This window comes from Pristiophorus japonicus, chromosome 13 (assembly GCF_044704955.1).
Source record: "Pristiophorus japonicus isolate sPriJap1 chromosome 13, sPriJap1.hap1, whole genome shotgun sequence".
Taxonomy (NCBI): domain Eukaryota; kingdom Metazoa; phylum Chordata; class Chondrichthyes; family Pristiophoridae; genus Pristiophorus; species Pristiophorus japonicus.
In genome coordinates this window covers 186,096,355-186,117,061 of record NC_091989.1, presented here as the reverse complement: position 1 = coordinate 186,117,061, position 20,707 = coordinate 186,096,355, and the positions used below count along the sequence as shown (strand labels likewise).

The 20,707-nt window shown below is 47.3% G+C and overlaps 1 protein-coding gene across 4 annotated transcripts in view; it reads left to right on the top strand.

The window, feature by feature from the left end:
* LOC139278368 (cadherin-11-like) overlaps window positions 1-20,707 on the top strand; it is a 134,690-nt gene that overhangs the window by 48,335 nt on the left and 65,648 nt on the right. For 3 of the 4 annotated variants that reach the window (XM_070897041.1, XM_070897040.1, XM_070897043.1), the window contains 3 exons: window positions 4,518-4,685; window positions 7,527-7,714; window positions 12,400-12,653. In XM_070897041.1, the coding sequence (XP_070753142.1) occupies window positions 4,518-4,685; window positions 7,527-7,714; window positions 12,400-12,653 (610 nt within the window). Of the gene's footprint in view, window positions 1-4,517; window positions 4,686-7,526; window positions 7,715-12,396; window positions 12,654-20,707 lie in introns of all 4 variants that reach the window. The other variant, XM_070897042.1, reaches the window with a different exon arrangement.

The following is a 20,707-nucleotide window of genomic DNA, read 5'->3' as shown; positions in this document are numbered from 1 at the left end:
CACTACCCCCCTAGTGATAGTGATTGTCTCAAGTTCCTCCCTTCCCACATTCCTGTGACCAACAGTTTTTGGCACGGTTTTTGTGTCATCCACTGTGAAGACCGAAGCAAAATAATTGTTTAAAGTCTCAGCCATTTCCACATTTCCCATTATTAAATCCCCCTTCTCATCTTCTAAGGGACCAACATTTACTTTAGTCACTCTTTTCCGTTTTATATATCGGTAAAAGCTTTTACTATCTGTTTTTATGTTTTGTGCAAGTTTACTTTCGCAATCTATCTTTCCTTTCTTTATTGCTTTTTAGTCATTCTTTGCTGTTGTTTAAAATTTTCCCAATCTTCTAGTTTCCCACTAACCTTGGCCACCTTATACGCATTGGTCTTTGATTTGATACTCTCCTTTATTTCCTTGGTTATCCACGGCTGGTTATCCCTTCTCTTACCACTCTTCTTTTTCACTGGAATATATTTTTGTTGCGCACTATGAAAGAGCTTCTTAAAAGTCCTCCACTGTTCCTCAATTGTGCCACCGTTTTGTCTGTGTTTCCAGTCTACTTTAGCAAAGTCTGCCCTCATCCCACTGTAGTCCCCTTTGTTTCAGCATAGTACGCTCGTTTCTGACACAACTTCCTCACCCTCAATCTGTATTACAAATTCAACCATACTGTGATCACTCATTCCGAGAGGATCTTTTACTAGGAGATCGTTTATTTTTTCTGTCTCATTACACAGGACCAGTTCTAAGATAGCTTGCTCCCTTGTAGGTTCTGTAACATACTGTTCTAAGAAACAATCCCGTATGCATTCTAGGAATTCTTCCTCAAGCCTACCCCGTGCGATTTGAGTTGACCAATCGATATGTAGGTTAAAATCCCCCATGACTACTGTCGTTCCTTTTTCACATGCCTCCATTATTCCCTTGATAATTGTCCGCCCCACCGTGAAGTTATTATTTGGGGGCCTATAAACTATGCCCACCAGTGACTTTTTCCCCTTATTATCTCTAATCTCCACCCACAATGATTCAACATTTTGTTAATTAGAGCCAATATCGTCTCTCACAACTGCCCTGATATCATCCTTTATTAACAGAGCTACCCCACCTCCTTTCCCTTCTTGTCTATCTTTCTGAACCGTCAGATACCCCTGTATGTTTAATTCCCAGTCTTGGCCACTCTGCGACCATGTTTCTGTAATGGCCACCAAATCATACCCATTTGTAATGATTTGTGCCATCAACTCATTTACTTTATTGCGAATGCTGCGTGCATTTAGGTAGAGTGTTTTAATCCTAGTTTTTAAACCATGATTTCTAGTTTTGACCACTCCTGCAGCCCCTTTCTATTCAGTGGCCCTTTTTGTTTTTTGCCTTGGGTTTTTCTGCCCTCCACTTTTACTCATCTCCTTTCTGTCTTTTACTTTTGTCTCCTTTTTGTTGGTATGTTGGCCTTCCTAGCTAGGGGATTTGAATATAGAAGCAGCGAGGTCTTACTGCAGTTGTACAGGGCCTTAGTGAGGCCTCACCTGGAATTATGTGTTCAGTTTTGGTCTCCTAGTCTGAGGAAGGACGTTCTTGCTATTGAGTGATTGCAGCGAAGGTTCACCAGAGTGATTCCAGGGATGGCTGGGCTGTCATATGAGGAGAGACTTGATCAACTGGGCCTTTATTCACTGGAGTTTAGAAGGATGAGAGGGGATCGCATAGAAACATATAAGATTCTGACGGGACTGGACGGGAATGTTCCCGATGTTGGGGAAGTCCAGAACCAGGGGACATAGTCTTAGGATAAGGGGTAGGCCATTTAGGACTGAGATGAGGAGAAACTTCTTCACTCAGAGAGTTGTTAACCTGAGGAATTCTCTGCCGCAGATTTGTTGATGCCAGTTCACTGGATATATTCAAGAGGGAGTTAGATATGGCTCTTACGGTTCAGGGGATCAAGGGGTATGGAGATTAAGCAGGAAAGGGGTACTGAAGGAATGATCAGCCATGATCTTATTGAATGGCGGTGCAGGCTCGAGGGCAGAATGGCCTACTCCTGCACCTATTTTTCTATGTTTCTATGTTTCTATGAACGCGGTAATGCTGCATGGCCTAGTGTGTGCAAAGCTGCTCCGCCCGCGTCCTTTAGCGCTCCAAGAAGAAACTGTTAACGCTTGATTTAGCACTCCATTTCCTTTCTGGAGCGCTGAAACCAACTTTGTTGATAGTGGGGAAACATTCGCGCCTGGCGCTAAGTTTCCCGACTTTCAAAAGGTACCGTTCCCAAACGGGGTGATAATGAATTTCGCCCCAAAACTATTTCCTCTGCTGGGGGATTCAAGAACGAGAGGTCGCATCGGAAAAATATAGCTCGGCCCTTCAGGAGTAAAAACCATTCTGCGCTTTATCACACAAAGGTTCGCAGAAATCCGGAGCCCTCTTCCCTGAAAGACTGTGAAGGCTGAGGGACAATTGGAGCTTTCTGACTGAGATCCATAGGTTCTTGTACGGCAACGGTATCAGGAGATAGGGAGCAACGGCGGATAACAGGAGCTGTGGAACCGATCAATCACGATCAAATGGAATGGCGGAGCAGGCTTGAGGAGCTGATTGGCCTCCTCCTGTTCCTGTGTAATGCCAGCACATGACTGGGTCTCAGACAGAGATACCAAATGAACTCCTGGCTCTAGTTCGGCACATGTCCTTCTTGGAAAGGTTAACCGAGAAGCTTCTCACATGGAAAATCATAAGTTTCTACTTTGAAATGGAAGATCTAACTGTACACATTGCTTCAAGTATGACACTCCTGCCCTCTGGAACGTTCTACCCAATTCCCCCAACTTGCCAACCTGCTTCCAAACACCGCCTCATCCCTCCCCTCCCACACTCTCTCCATCCCCTCCCCACCTTCTCTCCCCTCCCCCACCCTCTCTCCATCCCCTCCCCTCCCCACACTCTCTCCATCTCTCCCCTCCCCCATCCTCTCTCCAGCCCCTCCCCACCTTCTGTCCATCTCTCCCCTCCCCCACCCTAGCCTCCATTCCGCACTCCTTTTCCCCCAAAGATTGAAAAGCAAAGATCGAGTTAAATGAAATGGAAATACCTGGGCGGAACGCTATTTGGAAATGCCTGGTAATAAAGTTTGTTTTGGAACTGTAATCATGGTTAGCGATAAAGTTTCTGTCTCGCTGCAATACGCATTAAATAAGACTGAGCCTCAGATTACCCAGGAGTGGGAACACGGCAACTGTGGAGCAATTTTGAAAGTTTATAAACAATATAACATTGTGTTTTATATCACTCTGGCGGTATGCAGAGCGTTAGACAGAGATCGTCATTTGCATAATTTATTCACATGTGGGGCGTGGGACTAATTTGCTTTTATGCTCAGCCTTTGGAACTGCCGCTGAGAAGAAGAGCACGTTTAGTAATTTGGCCCGGAGTTGATTGGATTGTCTGTCCCCGGGGCTCAGTCATCCAAAGAGAGATTAGACAGAAAGAAAGCACTTGGATTTATATCGCGTCTTTCATGCGCTCAGGATGTCCCACCGCGCTTCGCAGACAATTAAGTAATTTTTGATTGAAGTGCACCGACTCTTCACCTCTTCCCGTGGTCCTGTGTATCAGGGAGAGCGTCTTCACCCAAAAGAATGGGAAATGTTGAGAAAATTTTGGAATATTGAGATACAAACACTGGGATTGTATTGAAAATGCAATTCAGTGACTTTGCTCAGTCTTGAGGCCAGGACAATCCCAGGTTTGAGTCAGCTGTAATGTAGGAAACGTCACAGCTAAATTGCGCACAGCAAGCTCCCACAAACAGCAATGTGATAATGACCAGATAATCTGATTTTTGTTTTGTAGTGTTGTTTAAGGGATAGATATGGGCCAGTACACCGGGGAGAACTCCCCTGCTCTTCTTCAAGAATTGCCATGAGAGAGTCTCATCCGATAGACCGCACCTCCGACAGTGCAGCGCTCCCTCAGTACTGCCCCTCCGACAGTGCGGCCCTCCCTCAGTACTGCCCCTCCGACAGTGCGGCCCTCCCTCAGTACTGCCCCTCCGACAGTGCGGCCCTCCCTCAGTACTGCCCCTCTGACAGTGCGGCACTCCCTCAGTACTGCCCCTCCAACAGTGCAGCACTCCCTCAGCACTGCACTGGGAGTGTCAGCCTGGATTTTTGTTCTCAAGTCCCTGGAGTGGGACTTGAACCCACAACCTTCTGACTCAGAGGCCAGAGTGCTGCTCAGTGACACTCCAAGAGAAATTCGGGAAGTTTAAGTTTTACAGCTGAGAAGGATGATGGCTAACGACTGACTTTGACGTGGTGCGTGAAATGTTATAAAGGTACAATATCAAACTGTTGCTTCACAAGTTAGGCAGGCCAGTAGGACCAATAGAAATAAATTGATCAAAGTAAAAATTCCTGAGGGTTATAGTTCCGACTGAGAAAAGCGACCTCAATGTTGGGCCCATCGTCTTCATTGTAGATCGACAATGAATATAATTAATCTTTCCTTTTTCTTCTCTCTAGGCATCATCAGGACTGCTCTTCCAAACATGGACCGAGAGGCAAGGGAGGATTACCTGGTGATGATACAGGCAAAGGATATGGGAGGCCACATAGGAGGTCTCTCAGGGACAACTCGAGTGACAATCACCCTCACTGACGTCAACGACAACCCACCAAAGTTCCCCCAGAGTAAGGACGCTCCTCTTTATCCACTCACATGTTCACGGTATTAAGGGTTACGGAACCAAGGCCGGGAGAGGGAATTAAGATACCGATCAGCCATGATCTGATTGATTTGCGGAACAGGCTTGAGGGGTTGAATGGCCTCCTCCTCTTCCTATCTTCATTAAACCTTGTGTAAGGGATAAAGAAGGACCAAGCCTCTTTATTAAGGCTGGTCCCAAAACACTGTTAACATTTTCTCTTCAAGTTTTTCCAAGAATGAACAGTTTCTGAGATAGCTGAAAGAGGTCACCTCCGACAGTGCAGCACTCCCTCAGTACTGCCCCCCCGACAGTGCAGCAATCCCTCAGTACTGCCCTTCTGACAGTGCAGCACTCCCTCAGTACTGTCCCTCCGACAGTGCAGCGCTCCCTCAGTACTGCCCCCCCGAAAGTGCAGTGCTCCCTCAGCACTGCCCCCCCGACAGTGCAGCAATCCCTCAGTACAGCCCTTCTGACAGTGCAGCGCTCCCTCAGTACTGCCCCTCCGACACTGCGGCGCTCCCTCAGTACTGCCCCTCCGACAATGCACAGCTCCCTCAGTACTGCCCCTCCGACAGTGCAGCGCTCCCTCAGTACTGCACTGGAATATCAGCTTGGATCATGAGCTTAATTCTCTGGAGTTGGGCTTGAACCCACGACCTTCTGACTCAGAGGCGAGAGTGCTCCCACTAAGCTGACACTTAAGGGCGAGGGAGGAGAAAAATTCCTCCATCCTTAAATCTTGTATGAGGTTGTTATTGTTGAACCTCCTGAAGGGTGTGTACAGAGGCAAGACGGTGTGTCCTTCACTTGTTATCCCTCTGAGATGAAGCCTTTAGCTCCCTTCCTTAGAGTTGAAACAGGTTGTAAGCAAGTGCAGGGGCAGGGAAAGGAGGGAAGGGAGGAAAGAACAAAGAGAAGGTTCTCCTGGTGAGATATTGTTTTTATCATTCTGGGATTGTGGGCGTCGGTGGCAAGGCCGGCAATTATTTCCCATTCTTAGCTGCCCTGAGAACATGCTGATGGATCATCTTCGTGAACCACTGTAATGGTTTCAAACAGGCCACTTAAGAGTCAGCCACATTGGTGTGGGACTGGTGGTACATATAGGCCCAGACCGGGTAAGGCCAGCACGTTTCCTTCCCTAGAGGACAGTGGTGAACTGGTTGGGTTTTTACAATGATGTGACGGCTTCATAGTCACTGTTAATGATATCAGTTTTTTATGAGTCTGCAGTGAATTGTTCAACTGCCAAGGTGGGATTTGAACTCACGTTCTACGAGATTATTAGTGATTCGGCCATTCCCATTTCCACCCTCTCTAGACTCATCTTTTGATTCGTAACTTGTCCCATTACCAGCTCCTTTTGCCTCGCACCATCATCTCTTTTGTCATTTAATCTCTCTTGCCTTCCACCCGATCACAGACCATCCCTTTTGTTTTTTCCTCCCCTGCCCCTGCCCCTACACTTGGTTAAAAACCTGTGACATCTCTTAACTTTTCCCAGCTCTGACGAAGGGTCATCGACCCGAAGCGTTAACTCTGTTTCTCTCGCCGCTGATGCTGCCCGACCCGCGGAGTGTCTGCAGCAGTTTCTGTTTCTATTTCTGATTTCCAGCATCCGCAGTATTTTGCTTTTGCATTAGTTCAGGCCTCTTGATTGCTTATCCAGTAACGTAACCGCTACACCCCTATCCCACGGGAAGCTCAACGTCAGTTAACGCACATGTGCACCACCAGAGAGATGCATGTTGAAGCCTTCCTTTTCAATTTGCCCTCAGTCGCAAATCATTGAATCATAGAAAAATTACGACACAGAAGGTGACCAATCGGCCCATCGTGTCTGTGCCGCCCGACCAAGAGCTACCCAGCTTAATCCCATCTTCCAGCACTTTAAGTGCATATCCAAGTACCTTTTAAATGTGGTGAGGGTTTCTGCCTCTACCACCCTTTCAGGTAGTGAGTTCCAGACCCCCACCACCCTCTGGGAGATATCATCACAGGCAGTCCCTTGGAATCGAGGAAGACTTGCTTCCACTCCCAAAGTGAGTTCTTTGATGGCTGAACAGTCCGATATGAGAGCCACAAACCCTGTTACAGGTGGGACAGACATTCGTTGAGGGAAGGGGGTGGGTGGGACTGGTTTGCCGTGCGCTCCTTCCTATATCTGCGCTTGACCGTTTCACGCTGTTTGCGTTGAGACTCGAAGAACTCAACGCCCTCCCGGATGCACTTTCTCCACCTCGGGCGGTCTGCGGCCAGGGTCTCCCAGGCGTCAGTGGTGATGTCACACTTTACCAGGGAGGCTTTGAGGGTGTTCTTGTAACGTTTCCCATGCCCAACTTTGGCTCGTTTACCAGGAAGGAGCTCTGCACAAAGTAATGTTTTCTCATCTCCCCTCTAATCCTTCTTACTTTGAATTATTTAAAATCTATGTCCCCTGGTTGCTGACCCCTCAGCTAAGGGAAATAGGTCTTTCCTATCCACTCTATCTAGGCCCCTCATAATTATATTTGCCTCAATAAGGTCTCCCCTCAGCCTTCTCAAACAAACCCAGTCTATCCAATCTTTCCTCATAGCTAAATTTTTCCAGTCCAGGTAACATCTTCGTAAATCTCCTCTGTACCCTCTCTAGTGCAATCCCATCCTTCCTGTAATGTGGTGGCCAGAACTGCACGCAGTACTCCAGCTGTGGCCTAACTAGTGTTGTATACAGTTCGCGCATAACTTCCCTGGGGCACTACAAATGGGGCAACGATTGGTAATTGAAAGCGCCCAAGTGGGGAATTCCATCCTAAACGCAAGGCCTGACGTTCTTTCCCCTCAGGTGTGTACCCGATGTTGATCTCGGAGGCTGGCGATATCGGGGCGATTGTGGGACGGATAAAGGCCAACGACCCAGACATTGGGGAGAATGCCATGGTGGCCTACAGGATCATTGATGGAGACGGCAGGGATTTCTTTGAAATCACAACCGATTCACAGACTCAGGAGGGAGTTATCAAGCTGAAACAGGTACTACACCAATATAAAGCTGTGGGTGGATCGGGTTGTTTGGCTGATAGAAGGCTGATAGGATAATAGAATTACACTGCACAACAACAACAACTTGTATTTATATAGCGCTGTTAATGTAGTAAAACATCCCCAGGCGCTTCACTTATAAGACAAAGAATTTGACACCGAGCCACATAAGGAGAAATTAGGGCAGGTGACCCAAAGCTTGGTCAAAGAGATAGGTTTTAAGGAGCGTCTAAAAGGAGGAAAGAGAGGTAGAGAGGCGGAGGGGTTTAGGGAGGGTGTTCCAGAGCTTGGGGCCCAGGCAGCTGAAGGCATGGACACCAATGGTGGAACGATTATAATCAGGGATGCTCAGGAGGGCAGAATTAGAGGAGCGCAGACAATTCGGGGGATGGGGGGTGGGGGCGTTGTGGGGCAGGAGGAGATTACAGAGATAGAGAGGGGCGAGGCCCTTGAGGGATTTGAAAACAAGGATGAGAGTTTAAATAATAACTTGCTGTTTGATTTTTTTCTGCCAAAGTGCATGACCTCACACTTTCCAACATTATACTCCATCTGCCAAATTTTTGCCCACTCACTTAGCCTGTCTTTGTCCTTTTTCAGACATTGCTTTTCCTCCCATCTTTGTTGCATTCCCACACAATTTAGCTTTTATTTAAATTATTCAATTTTTAAGATAAAAAAGCGGAGGGGGAGGAGGGGGGTGACATTTTGCAACAGAATAGAGGATAGCCCTATTTATTGCTGAGACTGGAAATGGAATGGCGGCCAGAATGATGGGACGAAGATCTTTCGCTGCCAGCTGCTGCAGTCATAGTGAAATCAATCTGCGGCAGTCAGTTCCAACTGAGCAAGACTCCACAGCCCCCAAAACTGCCCAAATCTGAGCAATAAGTTGGTAATAAATTAGCCACATCAATCAGGGCGCTGCTGCAATAGGAAGGTCTCTATTGTCTCCTCACTCACACCACTGCTCGCTCACCCATCGCTCCCTCTGCTCGTTGCCCTACATTTTTGAAGGATAAGGAAGTCCAGGATTATGGGGATCGGGCAGGGAAGTGGAGTTGAGGCCAAGATCAGATCAGGCGGAGCAGGCTCGAGAGGCCAAATGGCCTACTCCTGCTCCTATTTCATATGTTCTTATGGCTCCCAGTCTGGCTACACCTTGATTCTAATATTGGCATTGTTTTCCAATCCTGCCATGGCCCTCGCCCCCTCCCTATCTCACTAACCTCCTCCAGCCCCACACCCCTCCGAGATCTCTGGGTTCCTCCAAATCTGGCCTCTTGTGCATCCCTGATTTCCATTGCTCCACCATTGGTGGCCATGCCTTCAGCTTCCTAGCCCTGTGTGCTCTAACCAAGGTTCGATACAGGTTTAGCCTATCTTCCCTACTTTTCAAATCTATACCTCTAGAAATAAACCCTCGTACTTGGTATGGTTTTTTTTTTATGGCCTTGCTAACTTGTGTCACAACTTTTAGTGATTGGTCTTTGTACTCCGAGATCCTTTTGTTCCTCTACCCCACCGAGCCTCGCACCCTCTCAGTAATAAGTGACCTCCCTGTTCTTTGTACCAAAATGTAATACTGTACCTCGCATTTAGCTGTGTTGGGCTGGAAGAGGTTACAGAGATAGGGAGGGGGCGAGGTAATGGTTGGATTTGAAACGAGCTGGATGTGTTAACTTATTTTAGAATCCTGGATCATCCTGAACTGAAGATCAGACGTGTGCTGCGCCGTATTAACTCTCGGAGACCTGTCCCAGAAGCTGATCCGTTGCCAACTCCGCTGGGACAAGTCTAACACTACGCCCGACCTTGGAAAGCAGTGTATGGACCCCAAACACAGTGTGATCCATTATTCAGCTCTTCAAAACATCATCCTAATTAGGGCTGTCAGTTTGTATGTAAAATTCATGCTAATCTGACCATCTGCTTTTTTATACTACCCTGATCAGTCATGATGGCTGTTGCACTAATTTTAAAGGTCTCTTTTTACCTTTTTTACAAACTAAAGGGTCTGTAAGCTTTAATTTATGGGTCCAATTAGAATTACATAGCGCACAGAAACCGACCATTCGGCCCAACTGGTCTATGCCGGTGTTTATTACAGCTCGAGTTGTAATGTATTTGCTTCATGGGTTCTTTGCTTAAGAATTTATAGCAACACATTGCTATGAAGAACTAGTTGGTTCATTAACAATCACACTACACCTTACCGGTTCATCCACTAGGCTCACAGCTGCATACCTCATCGTGGATGACCGAGACCCAACTCACTGGGGTTTTATTGAGTCTTGTGAACATCACGTCGCTGGCTCAGCCACTCACAATGCAACAGCTCCACAAATCTAAGGAATGAAGATATAGCTGTCATCACACTCATCGAAAAAGTCACAAGCTCATGGGGAGATATGGACATTCCTTAACTAACTAAAGCACTGGGTTCATTTCCAGAGGATAGAATTGAAAAGCAGTGAGATGTGCTGTCTGAAAGGGCAGTGGAAGCAGATTCAATAATCATTTGCAAAAGAGAATTGGATAAATACTTGCAAAGGAAAAATTTGCAGGGCAATGGGGAAAGAGCGGGGGCGGGGGGAGTGGGAGTAATTGGATCGCTCTTTCAAATAGCCAGCACAGACACAATGGGCTGAATGGCCTCCTTAACATCATAGAATCATAGAATAGTACCGCAAAGAACGAGGCCATCCCGTCCATCGAGTCTGCGCTGGCTCTTTCAAAGAGCAACCCAGTCAGTCCCACTCTCCCGCTCTTTCCCCATATCCCTGTAATTTTGTTTCTCCTTTAAATATTTATCCAATTCCCTTTTGAATCTGTTTCCACCACCTTATCAGGTAGTGCATCCCAAATCTTAACCCCTTCTTTACTGCATCATTCTATGATTCTATGAAGTTATGCTCAACTTGTATATGACCTTGGTTAGACCGCACTTAGAGCACGGCGAACAGTTCTGGTCTCCATATACCTTGGGTAGACCGCACTTAGAGTAGTGCGAACAGTTCTGGTCTCCGTATACTCAAACACGGCAAACAGCTCTGGTCTCCGTATACCTTGGTTAGACCACACTTGGAGCTCTGTGAACAGTTCTGGTCTCCGTCTACCTTGGTTAGACCACACTTGGAGCTCTGTGAACAGCTCTGGTCTCCGTCTACCTTGGTTAGACCACACTTGAAGCTCTGTGAACAGTTCTGGTCTCCGTATACCTTGGTTAGACCACACTTGGAGCTTTGTGAACAGCTCTGGTCTCCGTATACCTTGGTTAGACCACACTTGGAGCTCTGTGAACAGCTCTGGTCTCCGTATACCTTGGTTAGACCACACTTGGAGCTCTGTGAACAGTTCTGGTCTCTGTATACCTTGGTTAGACCACACTTGGAGCTCTGTGAACAGTTCTGGTCTCTGTATACCTTGGTTAGACCACACTTAGAGCTCTGTGAACAGTTCTGGTCTCTGTATACCTTGGTTAGACCACACTTGGAGCTCTGTGAACAATTCTGGTCTCCATATACCTTGGTTAGACCACACTTAGAGCTCTGTGAACAGTTCTGGTCTCCGTATACCTTGGTTAGACCACACTTGAAGCTCTGTGAACAGTTCTGGTCTCTGTATACCTTGGTTAGACCGCACTTGGAGCAGTGCGAACAGTTCTCGTGTCTGTATACCTTGGTTAGACCGCACTTGGAGCACTGTGCACAGTTCTGGTCCCCATATTACAAGAAGGATATCGAGGCACTGGAGAAGTTGCAAAAAAGATTTACAAGAATGATACCAGAACTGAGAGGTTATAACTATCAGGAAAGGCTGATCAGGCCAGGGCTCAGTTCTCTGGAAAAGAGAAGGCTGAGGCGTGACCTGACAGAGATCTTTAAGACAATGAAAGGGTTTGATAGGGTAGATGTAGAGAAGATGTTCCCACTTGTGTGGAGACCAGAACTAGGGGCTATCAATGTCAGACAGTCACTAATAAATCCAATAAGGAATTCAGGAGAAGCTTCTTTACCCAGAGAGCGGTGAGAATGTGGAACTCGCTGCCACAGGGAGTGGGTGAGGTGAATAGTATAGCATTTCCCACATTACAGCAGTGACTACCCTCCAAAAGTACTTAATTGGCTGTAAAATGGTTTGAGATGTCTGGTGGTCATGAAAGGCGCTATATAAATGCAAGTCTTTCTTTCATAGATGCATTTAAGGGGAGCTAGATAAACACATGAGGGAGAAAGGAATAGAAGGATATGTTGATGGGGTGAGATGATGGGGGGGGTGGGAGGAGGCTCGTGTGGAGAATAAACACTGGCACGGATCTGTTGGGCCGAATGGCCTGTTTCTGTGCTGTACATTCTATGTCATTCTATGTGAGCTGGAGCGAAGTGTTTGAAAGGTCTGTAGGCAATGGAAGTTAAAGACAGCATCGCCCAGACCACTACGCGATGTAACAGGGTAGAGCTGATGACAGAAGTGGTGTTGCTTTCTGTCTCCCTCTCCAGCTTAATTTCAGCTCGGAATGAAATATTTCATCTCAAGTCAGTCCTGTCAGCGGAGCTACTAACATCCATCATGGTGTTGCCCCCCCTACACCCTCTCCATTTATCAGTGTCTGTTTGCACTCAGCCTCTTCCCGCTGCCAACTAATCCATCTCCTGTCGCTCCCTTTGTAGCAGGGCCTGGACTTTGAAAGCAAGAAGTCGTATTGGCTGAAGGTGGAGGCGGCCAACGTCCACATCGACTCGCACTTCGTCAGCAGGGGCCCGTTCAAGGACACGGCCAGCGTCAAGGTCTCTGTGGCGGATGCCGACGAGCCGCCGATATTCTCCCTGCCCGTCTACTTCATGGAGGTCAACGAAAGCGCCCCGGCTGGAACAACTGTGGGGAAAGTCCAGGCTGTGGACCAAGACCTAGGTCGCAGTCCCATCAGGTGCGTTTCCCCATTGTGGTACCGTGCAGCGGGCACTTTCTGCGTGCAGTTTTGGTCACCTAACTTAAGGAAGGATATACTGGCTTTGGAGGGGGTACAGAGATGATTCACTAGGCTGATTCCGGAGATGAGGGGGTTACCTTATGATGATAGATTGAGTAGACTGGGTCTTTACTCGTTGGAGTTCAGAAGGATGAGGGGTGATCTTATAGAAACATTTAAAATAATGAAAGGGATAGACAAGATAGAGGCAGAGAGGTTGTTTCCACTGGTCGGGAAGACTAGAACTAGGGGACACAGCCTCAAAATATGGGGGAGCCAATTTAAAACCGAGTTGAGAAGTAATTTCTTCTCCCAGAGGGTTGTGAATCTGTGGAATTCTCTGCCCAAGGAAACAGTTGAGGCTAGCTCATTGAATATATTCAAGTCACAGATAGATAGATTTTTAACCAATAAGGGAATTAAGGGTTACGGGGAGCGGGCGGGTAAGTGGAGCTGAGTCCACGGCCAGATCAGCCATGATCTTGTTGAATGGCAGAGCAGGCTCGAGGGGCTAGATGGCCTACTCCTGTTCCTAATTCTTATGTTCTTATGCTCTCTCATTGGCCAGTGAAGCCCGGCAGGTAAGGTGGTGAAGGGCATACGGAATATTTGCTTTTATTAGCCAAGGCATAGAATACAAGAGCAGGGAGGTTATGCCAGAACTGTATAAAACACTGGTTGGGCCACAGCTTGAGTATTGTGTGCAGTTCTAGTCACCACATTACAGGAAAGATGAGATTGCACTGAAAATGGTACAGAGGTGATTTACGAGGTTGTTGCCTGGACTGGAGAATTTTAGCTATGAGGAAAGATTGGATAGGCTGGGTTTGTTTTCCTTGGAACAGAGGAGACTGAGGGCAGACCTTATTGAGGTGTATACAATTATGAGGGGCCTGGATAGACTGGATAGGAAGGTCCTGTTTCCCTTAGCAGAGAGGTCAATAACCAGGGGACATAAATTTAATGTAATTGTTGGAGAGTTTAAAGGGGATTTGAGGGGAAAGTTCTTGATGGGGGTCTGGAACTCACTGCCTGAAAGGGTGGTCGAGGCAGAAACCCTCACCACATTTAAAAAGTACTTGGATGGGCACTTGGAGTGCCACAACCACACAGACCAAGGGCTGGAAAGTGGGATTAGGCTGGATAGCTCTTTGTCGGCTGGCGCGGACACAATGGGCCGAATGGCCTCGTTCTGCGTTGTAATTTTCTATGAATCTATGATCTGACCCGAGATGTAGGCATCGCTGGTAAGGCCGGCATTTATTGCCCATCACTAATTGCCCTTGAGAAGCTGGTGTGGATCTGCCTTCTTGAACCGCTGCAGTCCGTGTGGTGTAGTGTAGTAATTTGGGACAACTCCGGGAGCAGCTAAGAGTCAAGTTGTTGTGGGTCTGGAGTCCCATGTAGGCCCAGACCGGGTAAGGGCGGCAGATTTCCTTCCCTAAAGGGCATTAGTGAACCAGATGGGTTTTTCTGACAATCCAGCAGTATCATGGTACCAACACTGATAGTAGCTTTTTATTACAGATTTATTTACTTAACTGAATTTAAATTCCGCAGCTGCCATTGTGGGATTTGAACTCTTGTTTCTGGATCATAAGTCCAGGCCTCTGGATTACTCGTCCAGTGACATAACCACTATGCTACCGTACCCGAAGAGTGGAGACTGGAGCTCATGCACAGAATTCTGGGTTGATGTCTGTAATGTATTTACTTCATAGGTTCTTTGCTTGAGAATTCATAGCAACACATTGTGATTAAGAACTAGTGGGTTTATTCATCATCATCATAGGCAGTCCCTCAAAATCGAGGAAGGCTTGCTTCCACTCAAAGTGAGTTCTCGGGTGACTGAACAGTCCAATATAGGAATTACAGTCTCTGTCACAGGTGGGACAGACAGTCGTTGAAGGAAAGGGTGGGTGGGGAGTCTGGTTTGCCGCACGCTCCTTCCGCTGCCTGCGCTTGTTTTCTGCATGCTCTCGGTGACCTCCCAGATGCTTTTCCTCCACTTAGGGCAGTCTTTGGCCAGGGACTCCCAGGTGTCGGTGGGGATGTTGCATTTTATCAAGGAGGATTTGAGGGTGTCCTTGAAACGTTTCCTCTGCCCACCTGGGGCTCACTTGCCGTGAAGGAGTTCCGAGTAGAGCGTTTGCTTTAAAAACATAGAAAATAGGTGCAGGAGCAGGCCATTCGGCTCTTTGAGCCTGCACCACCATTCAATAAAATCATGGCTGATCATTCCCTCAGTACCCCTTTCCTGCTTTCTCTCCATATCCCTTGATCTCTTTAGCCATAAGGGCCATATCTAACACCCTCTTGAATATATCCAATGAACTGGCATCAACAACTCTCTGCGGCAGGGAATTCCACAGGTTAACAACTCTATGAGTGAAGAAGTTTCTCCTCATCTCAGTCCTAATTGGCCTACCCCTTATCCTAAGACTATGTCCCCTGGTTCTGGACTTCCTCAACATCGGGAACATTCTTCCCGCATCTAACCTGTCCAGTCCCGTCAGAATCTTATACGTTTCTATGAGATCCCCTCTCATCCTTCTAAACTCCAGTGAATAAAGGCCCAGTTGATCCAGTCTCTCCTCATATTTCAGTCCAGCCATCCCTGGAATCAGTCTGGTGAACCTTCGCTGCACTCTCTCAATAGCAAGAATGTCCTTCCACAGATTAGGAGACCAAAACTGAACACATTATTCCAGATGAGGCCTCACCAAGGCTCTGTACAACTGCAGTAAGACCTCCCTGCTCCTATACTCAAATCCCCTAGCCTTCTTCACCACCTGCTGTACCTGCATGCTAACTTTCAATGACTGATGAACCATGACACCCAGGTCTCGTTGCACCTCCCCTTTTCCTAATCTGCCGCCATTCAGAAAATATTCTGCCTTTGTGTTTTTGCCCCCAAAATGGATAACCTCACATTTATCCACATTATACTGCATCTGCCTTGCATTTGCCCACTCACCTAACCGGTCCAAGTCACCCTGCAGCCTCTTAGTGTCTTCCTCACAGCTCACACCTCCACCCAGTTTAGTGTCATCTGCAAACTTGGAGATATTACACTCAATTCCTTCATCTAAATCGTTACTGTATATTGTAAAGAGCTGGGGTCCCAGCACTGAGCCCTGCGGCACTCCACTAGTCACTGCTTACCATTCTGAAAAGGACTCGTTTATCCCGACTCTCTGCTTCCTGTCTGCCAACCAGTTCTCTATCCACATCAGTACATTACCCCGAATACCATGTGCTTTGATTTTGCACAACAATCTCTTGTGCGGGACCTTGGCAAAAGCCTTTTGAAAGTCCAAATACACCACATCCACTGGTTCTCCCTTGTCCACTCTGCTAGTTACATCCTCAAAAAATTCCAGAAGATTTGTCAAGCATGATTTGCCTTTCATAAATCCATGCTGACTTGGACCGATCCTGTCACTGCTTTCCAAATGCGCTGCTATTTCATCCTTAATGATTGATTCCAACATTTTCCCCACTACTGATGTCAGGCTAACTGGTCTATAATTACCCGTTTTCTCTCCCCCTCCTTTTTAAAAATGTAGTGTTACATTAGCTACCCTCCAGTCCATAGGAACTGTTCCAGAGTCGATAGACTGTTGTAAAATCGTCACCAATGCATCCACTATTTCTAGGGCCACTTCGTTAAGTACTCTGGGATGCAGACTATCAGGCCCCGGGGATTTATCGGCCTTCAATCCCATTAATGTCCCTAACACAATTTACTGCCTAATAAGGATATCCTTCAGTCCCTCCTTCTCACTAGACCCTCGGTCCCCTAGTACCTTCGGAAGATTATTTGTGTCTTCCTTTGTGAAGACAGAACCAAAATATTTGTTCAATGGTCTGCCATTTCTTTGTTCCCCATTATAAATTCACCTGAATCCGACTGCAAAGGACCTATGTTTGTCTTCAATAATCTTTTTCTCTTCACATATTTATAGAAGCTTTTGCAGTCAGTTTTTATGTTCCCTGCAAGCTTCCTCTCATATTCTATTTTTCCACTCTTAATTAAACCCTTAATCCTCCTCCTTTGAATTCTAAATTTCTCCCTGTCCTCAGGTTTGTTGCTTTTTCTAGCCAATTTCCATGCCTCTTCCTTGGCTTTAACATTATCCTTAATCTCCCTTTTAAGCCACGGTTGAGCCACCTTCCCCGCTTTATTTTTACTCCAGACAGGGATGTACAATTGCTGAAGTTCATCCATGTGATCTTTAAATGTTTGCCATTGCTTATCCACCGTCAACCCTTTAAGTGTCCTTTGCCAGTCTATTCTAACCAATTCACGCCTCATACCGTCGAAGTTACCTTTCCTTAAGTTCAGGACCTTAGTTTCCGAATTAATTGTGTCACTCTCCATCCTAATAAAGAATTCTACCATATTATGGTCACTCTTCCCCAAGGGACCTCGCACAACAAGATTGCTAATTCGTCCCTTCTCATTACACATCACCCAGTCTAGGATGGCCAGCTCTCTAGTTGGTTCCTCGACATATTGGTCGAGAAAACCATCCCTAATACACTCCAGGAAATCCTCCTCCACCGCATTGCTACCAGTTTGGTTAGCCCAATCAATATATAGATTAAAGTCGCCCATGATAACTGCTGTACCTTTATTGCACACATCCCTAATTTCTTGTTTGATGCTGTCCCCAACCTCACCACTACTGTTTGGTGGTCTGTACACAACTCCCACTAGCGTTTTCTGCCCTTTAGTATTCCGCAGCTCCACCCATACCGATTCCACATCATCCAGGCTAATGTCCCTCCTTACTATTGCATTAATTTCCTCTTTAACCAGCAACGCCACCCCGCCTCCTTTTCCTTTCTGTCTATCCTTCCTAAATGTTGAATACCCCTGGATGTTGAGTTCCCAGTCTTGGTCAGCCCTGGATTTGGGTGTCTTGAGTCATGCGAACAATGCGGCCCGCCCAACAGAACTGGTCGAGTGTGGTCAGTGCTTTGGTGCTGGGGATGTTGACCTGATCGAGAACACTAGCGTTGGTGTGTCTGTCCTCCCAGGGGATTTGCAGGATCTTGCGGAGATATCGTTGGTGGTATTTCTCCAGCGATTTGAGGTGTCTACTGTATATGGTCCACATCTCTGACCCATACAGGAGGGCAGGTATCACTACAGCCCTGTAGACCATAAGCTTGGTGCCAGATTTGAGGGCCTGATCTTTGAACACTCTCTTCCTCAGGCGGCCGAAGGCTGCGCTGGCACACTGGAGGTGGTGTTAACCCTTGTCGTCGATGTCTGTCCTTGCTGATGATAGGCTCCCGAAGTATGGAAAGTGGAGTTCAGAGACTGACTTGGAGTTCAGTCTCTGAATGCGCACACTCAGGCCGCGCCGTGGATTTTGATGACTGGGGGGCAGTGCTGTGTGGCGGGGTCAGGTTGGTGGAGGACCTTTGTCTTACGGATGTTTAGTGTAAGGCCTATGCTTTCGTATGCCTCGGTGAAGATGTTGACTATGACTTGGGAGTTCAATCTCTGAGTGTGCGCATTCAGAGACTGAACTCCAAGTCATAGTCAACATCTTCACTGGGTTTATTAGAAAAGGTATAACAATTACACTACACATTACCAGTTCATCCACCAGGCTCACAAACACCTGTCTCATCGTGGATCCCCCGAACCCAACTGGCTGGGGTTTTATTGAGTTTTGTGAACATCAGGTGACTGGCTAAGCCACTCCCAACTTAACAGTTCTACAAACCTCTGAGCATGCTCACAGATGCATACATTACAATGTCCTGTGGGATAGTCGCATCGAGAGTGTGAGTGACCCCCCTCCCTCATCGTATGGGTTGTGGGAGCCCATTGAACCCTCGCGCTGTATAGAATTAACCTCGCGCCCCCCCCCCCCCGCCCCCCCACAGCCATGGTGACATGGTGGTTACGGCCATGGAAAGAGTGTTCAGCTGACTGTTGGTCAGACAGTTCATCAGCCCACAAATCCTCCCACTGATTCACACTGTTCCCCAAGGGAAGGTAAAAAAAAATTTGTTCCTGGGATGTAGGCGTCGCTGGCAAGGCTGGCTTTTATTGCCCATCCCTAATTGCCCTTAAGGTTGTAAAATAATGCGACCCATGTTAGAGGAAGATTGATTGACATAATTCGATGACAGGATGACAGATTCCACATTTTTGCCGACAACACCCAGCTCTATCTCACCGTCGCTACATTCATCCCAGTCACAAACTATATTCCCGAGCCACCCATTCTATCCCCCTCCCTGCCCACTGTCTCTGGCTAAACAAAACTCTTTGCAACCTCGCCCTTTCACTCTGAGCTGAGTTTCCAACTCCATCACCATGACTGCCTCCGTAACATCGCCCGTCTCCTCCCTGCCCCAGTTCATCCGCTGCTGAAACCCTCATCGCCCATAACCCATAACATCGCCCGTCTCCGCCTGTAACATCGCCCATCTCCTCCCCGCCCCAGCTCATCCGCTGCTGCAACCCTCATCTGTGCCTTTGTTACCTCCAGACACAACTATTCCAACGCACTCTTGGCCGGCCTCCCATTTTCCACCCATGAGAAACTTGAACTCATCGAAAAAACTGCTTGCTAACTTAACTCTCACTGTCCCGCTCACCCATCACCCCTTTGCTCGCTGACCTAACTCTCACTGTCCCGCTCACCCATCACCCCTTTGCTCGCTGACCTAACTCGCACCAAGTCCCGCTCACCCATCACCCCTTTGCTCGCTGACCTAACTCGTACCAAGTCCCGCTCACCCATCTCCCCTATGCTCGCTGACCTAACTCGCACCAAATCCCGCTCACCCATCACCCCCTGTGCTCACTGCCCCATGTCCTAACTCGCACCAAGTCCCGCTCACCCATCGCCCCCTGTGCTCGCTAACCTAACTCGCACCAAGTCCTGCTCACCCATCACCCCTGTGCTCGCTGACCTACATTGGCTCCCAGTCAGGCAGCACTTTAAATTTAAAATTCTTGTCCTTGTTTTCAAATCCCTCCGTGGCCTCACCCATAGTTTATCTCTAACCTCCTCCAGCCCCACAACCCACGAGTGCTCTGCGCTCCTCCAATTCTGGCCTCTTGTCACTCCCCCACTCCCTTCACTCCACCGTTGGCGGCCGTGCCTTCAGCTGCCTGGACCCTAAGCTCTGGAATTCCCTCCCTAAACCTCTCTGCCTCCTACCTCTCACTCCCCCTTTAAGTCGCTTCTTAAAACCTGCCTCATTGACCAAGCTTTTGGTCACCTGTCCTAAATTCTCCTTTGTTCACAGTGTCAGCTATGGATCAGTGGGGTAGAACTCTCACTCACCTCTGAGGCAGAAGGTTATGGGTTCAAGTCCCACTCCAGGAACTTGAGCACAAAAATCTCGGCTGACACTCCCTGTGCAGTGCTGAGGGAGTTCCGCACTGTCAGAAATGCCATCTTTCAGATGAGATGTTAAACCGAGGCCCCGTCTGCTCTCTCAGGTGAACATAAAAGATCCCATGGCACTATTTTGAAGAAGAGCAGGGGAGTTATCCCCGGTGTCCTGGGGCCAATATTTATCCCTCAATCAACATAACAAAACCAGATTATCTGGTCATTAGCATGTTATTGTTTGTGGGAGCTTGCTGTGCACATGTCGGCTGCCGCATTTCCCACATTACAACAGTGACTATATTTCAAAAAGAAATTAATTGGCTGTAAAGTGCTTTGAGACGCCCGGTGGTCATGAAAGACGCTATATAAATGCAAGTCTTTTGTTTGTCTGATACTAGTTCCTCTGAAGTGCTTTGGGATGTTTTATTACATTAAAGGTGTTTTATTAATTCACATTGTTGTTTACGTCTTTTGTAACTGGAGATCGTGATCTTAATTAGTCTGTGAGACAAATTTGATTGCTTTTTTATTGGAGATTTGCAATGGAAGATCGGCGTTCACATTGTCACTGCTGCGCCTGATAATTTCTTTGTTCGAGAGGAACTATCTATTTCCTTTCAAGGTAAGTGAATTGCAAAA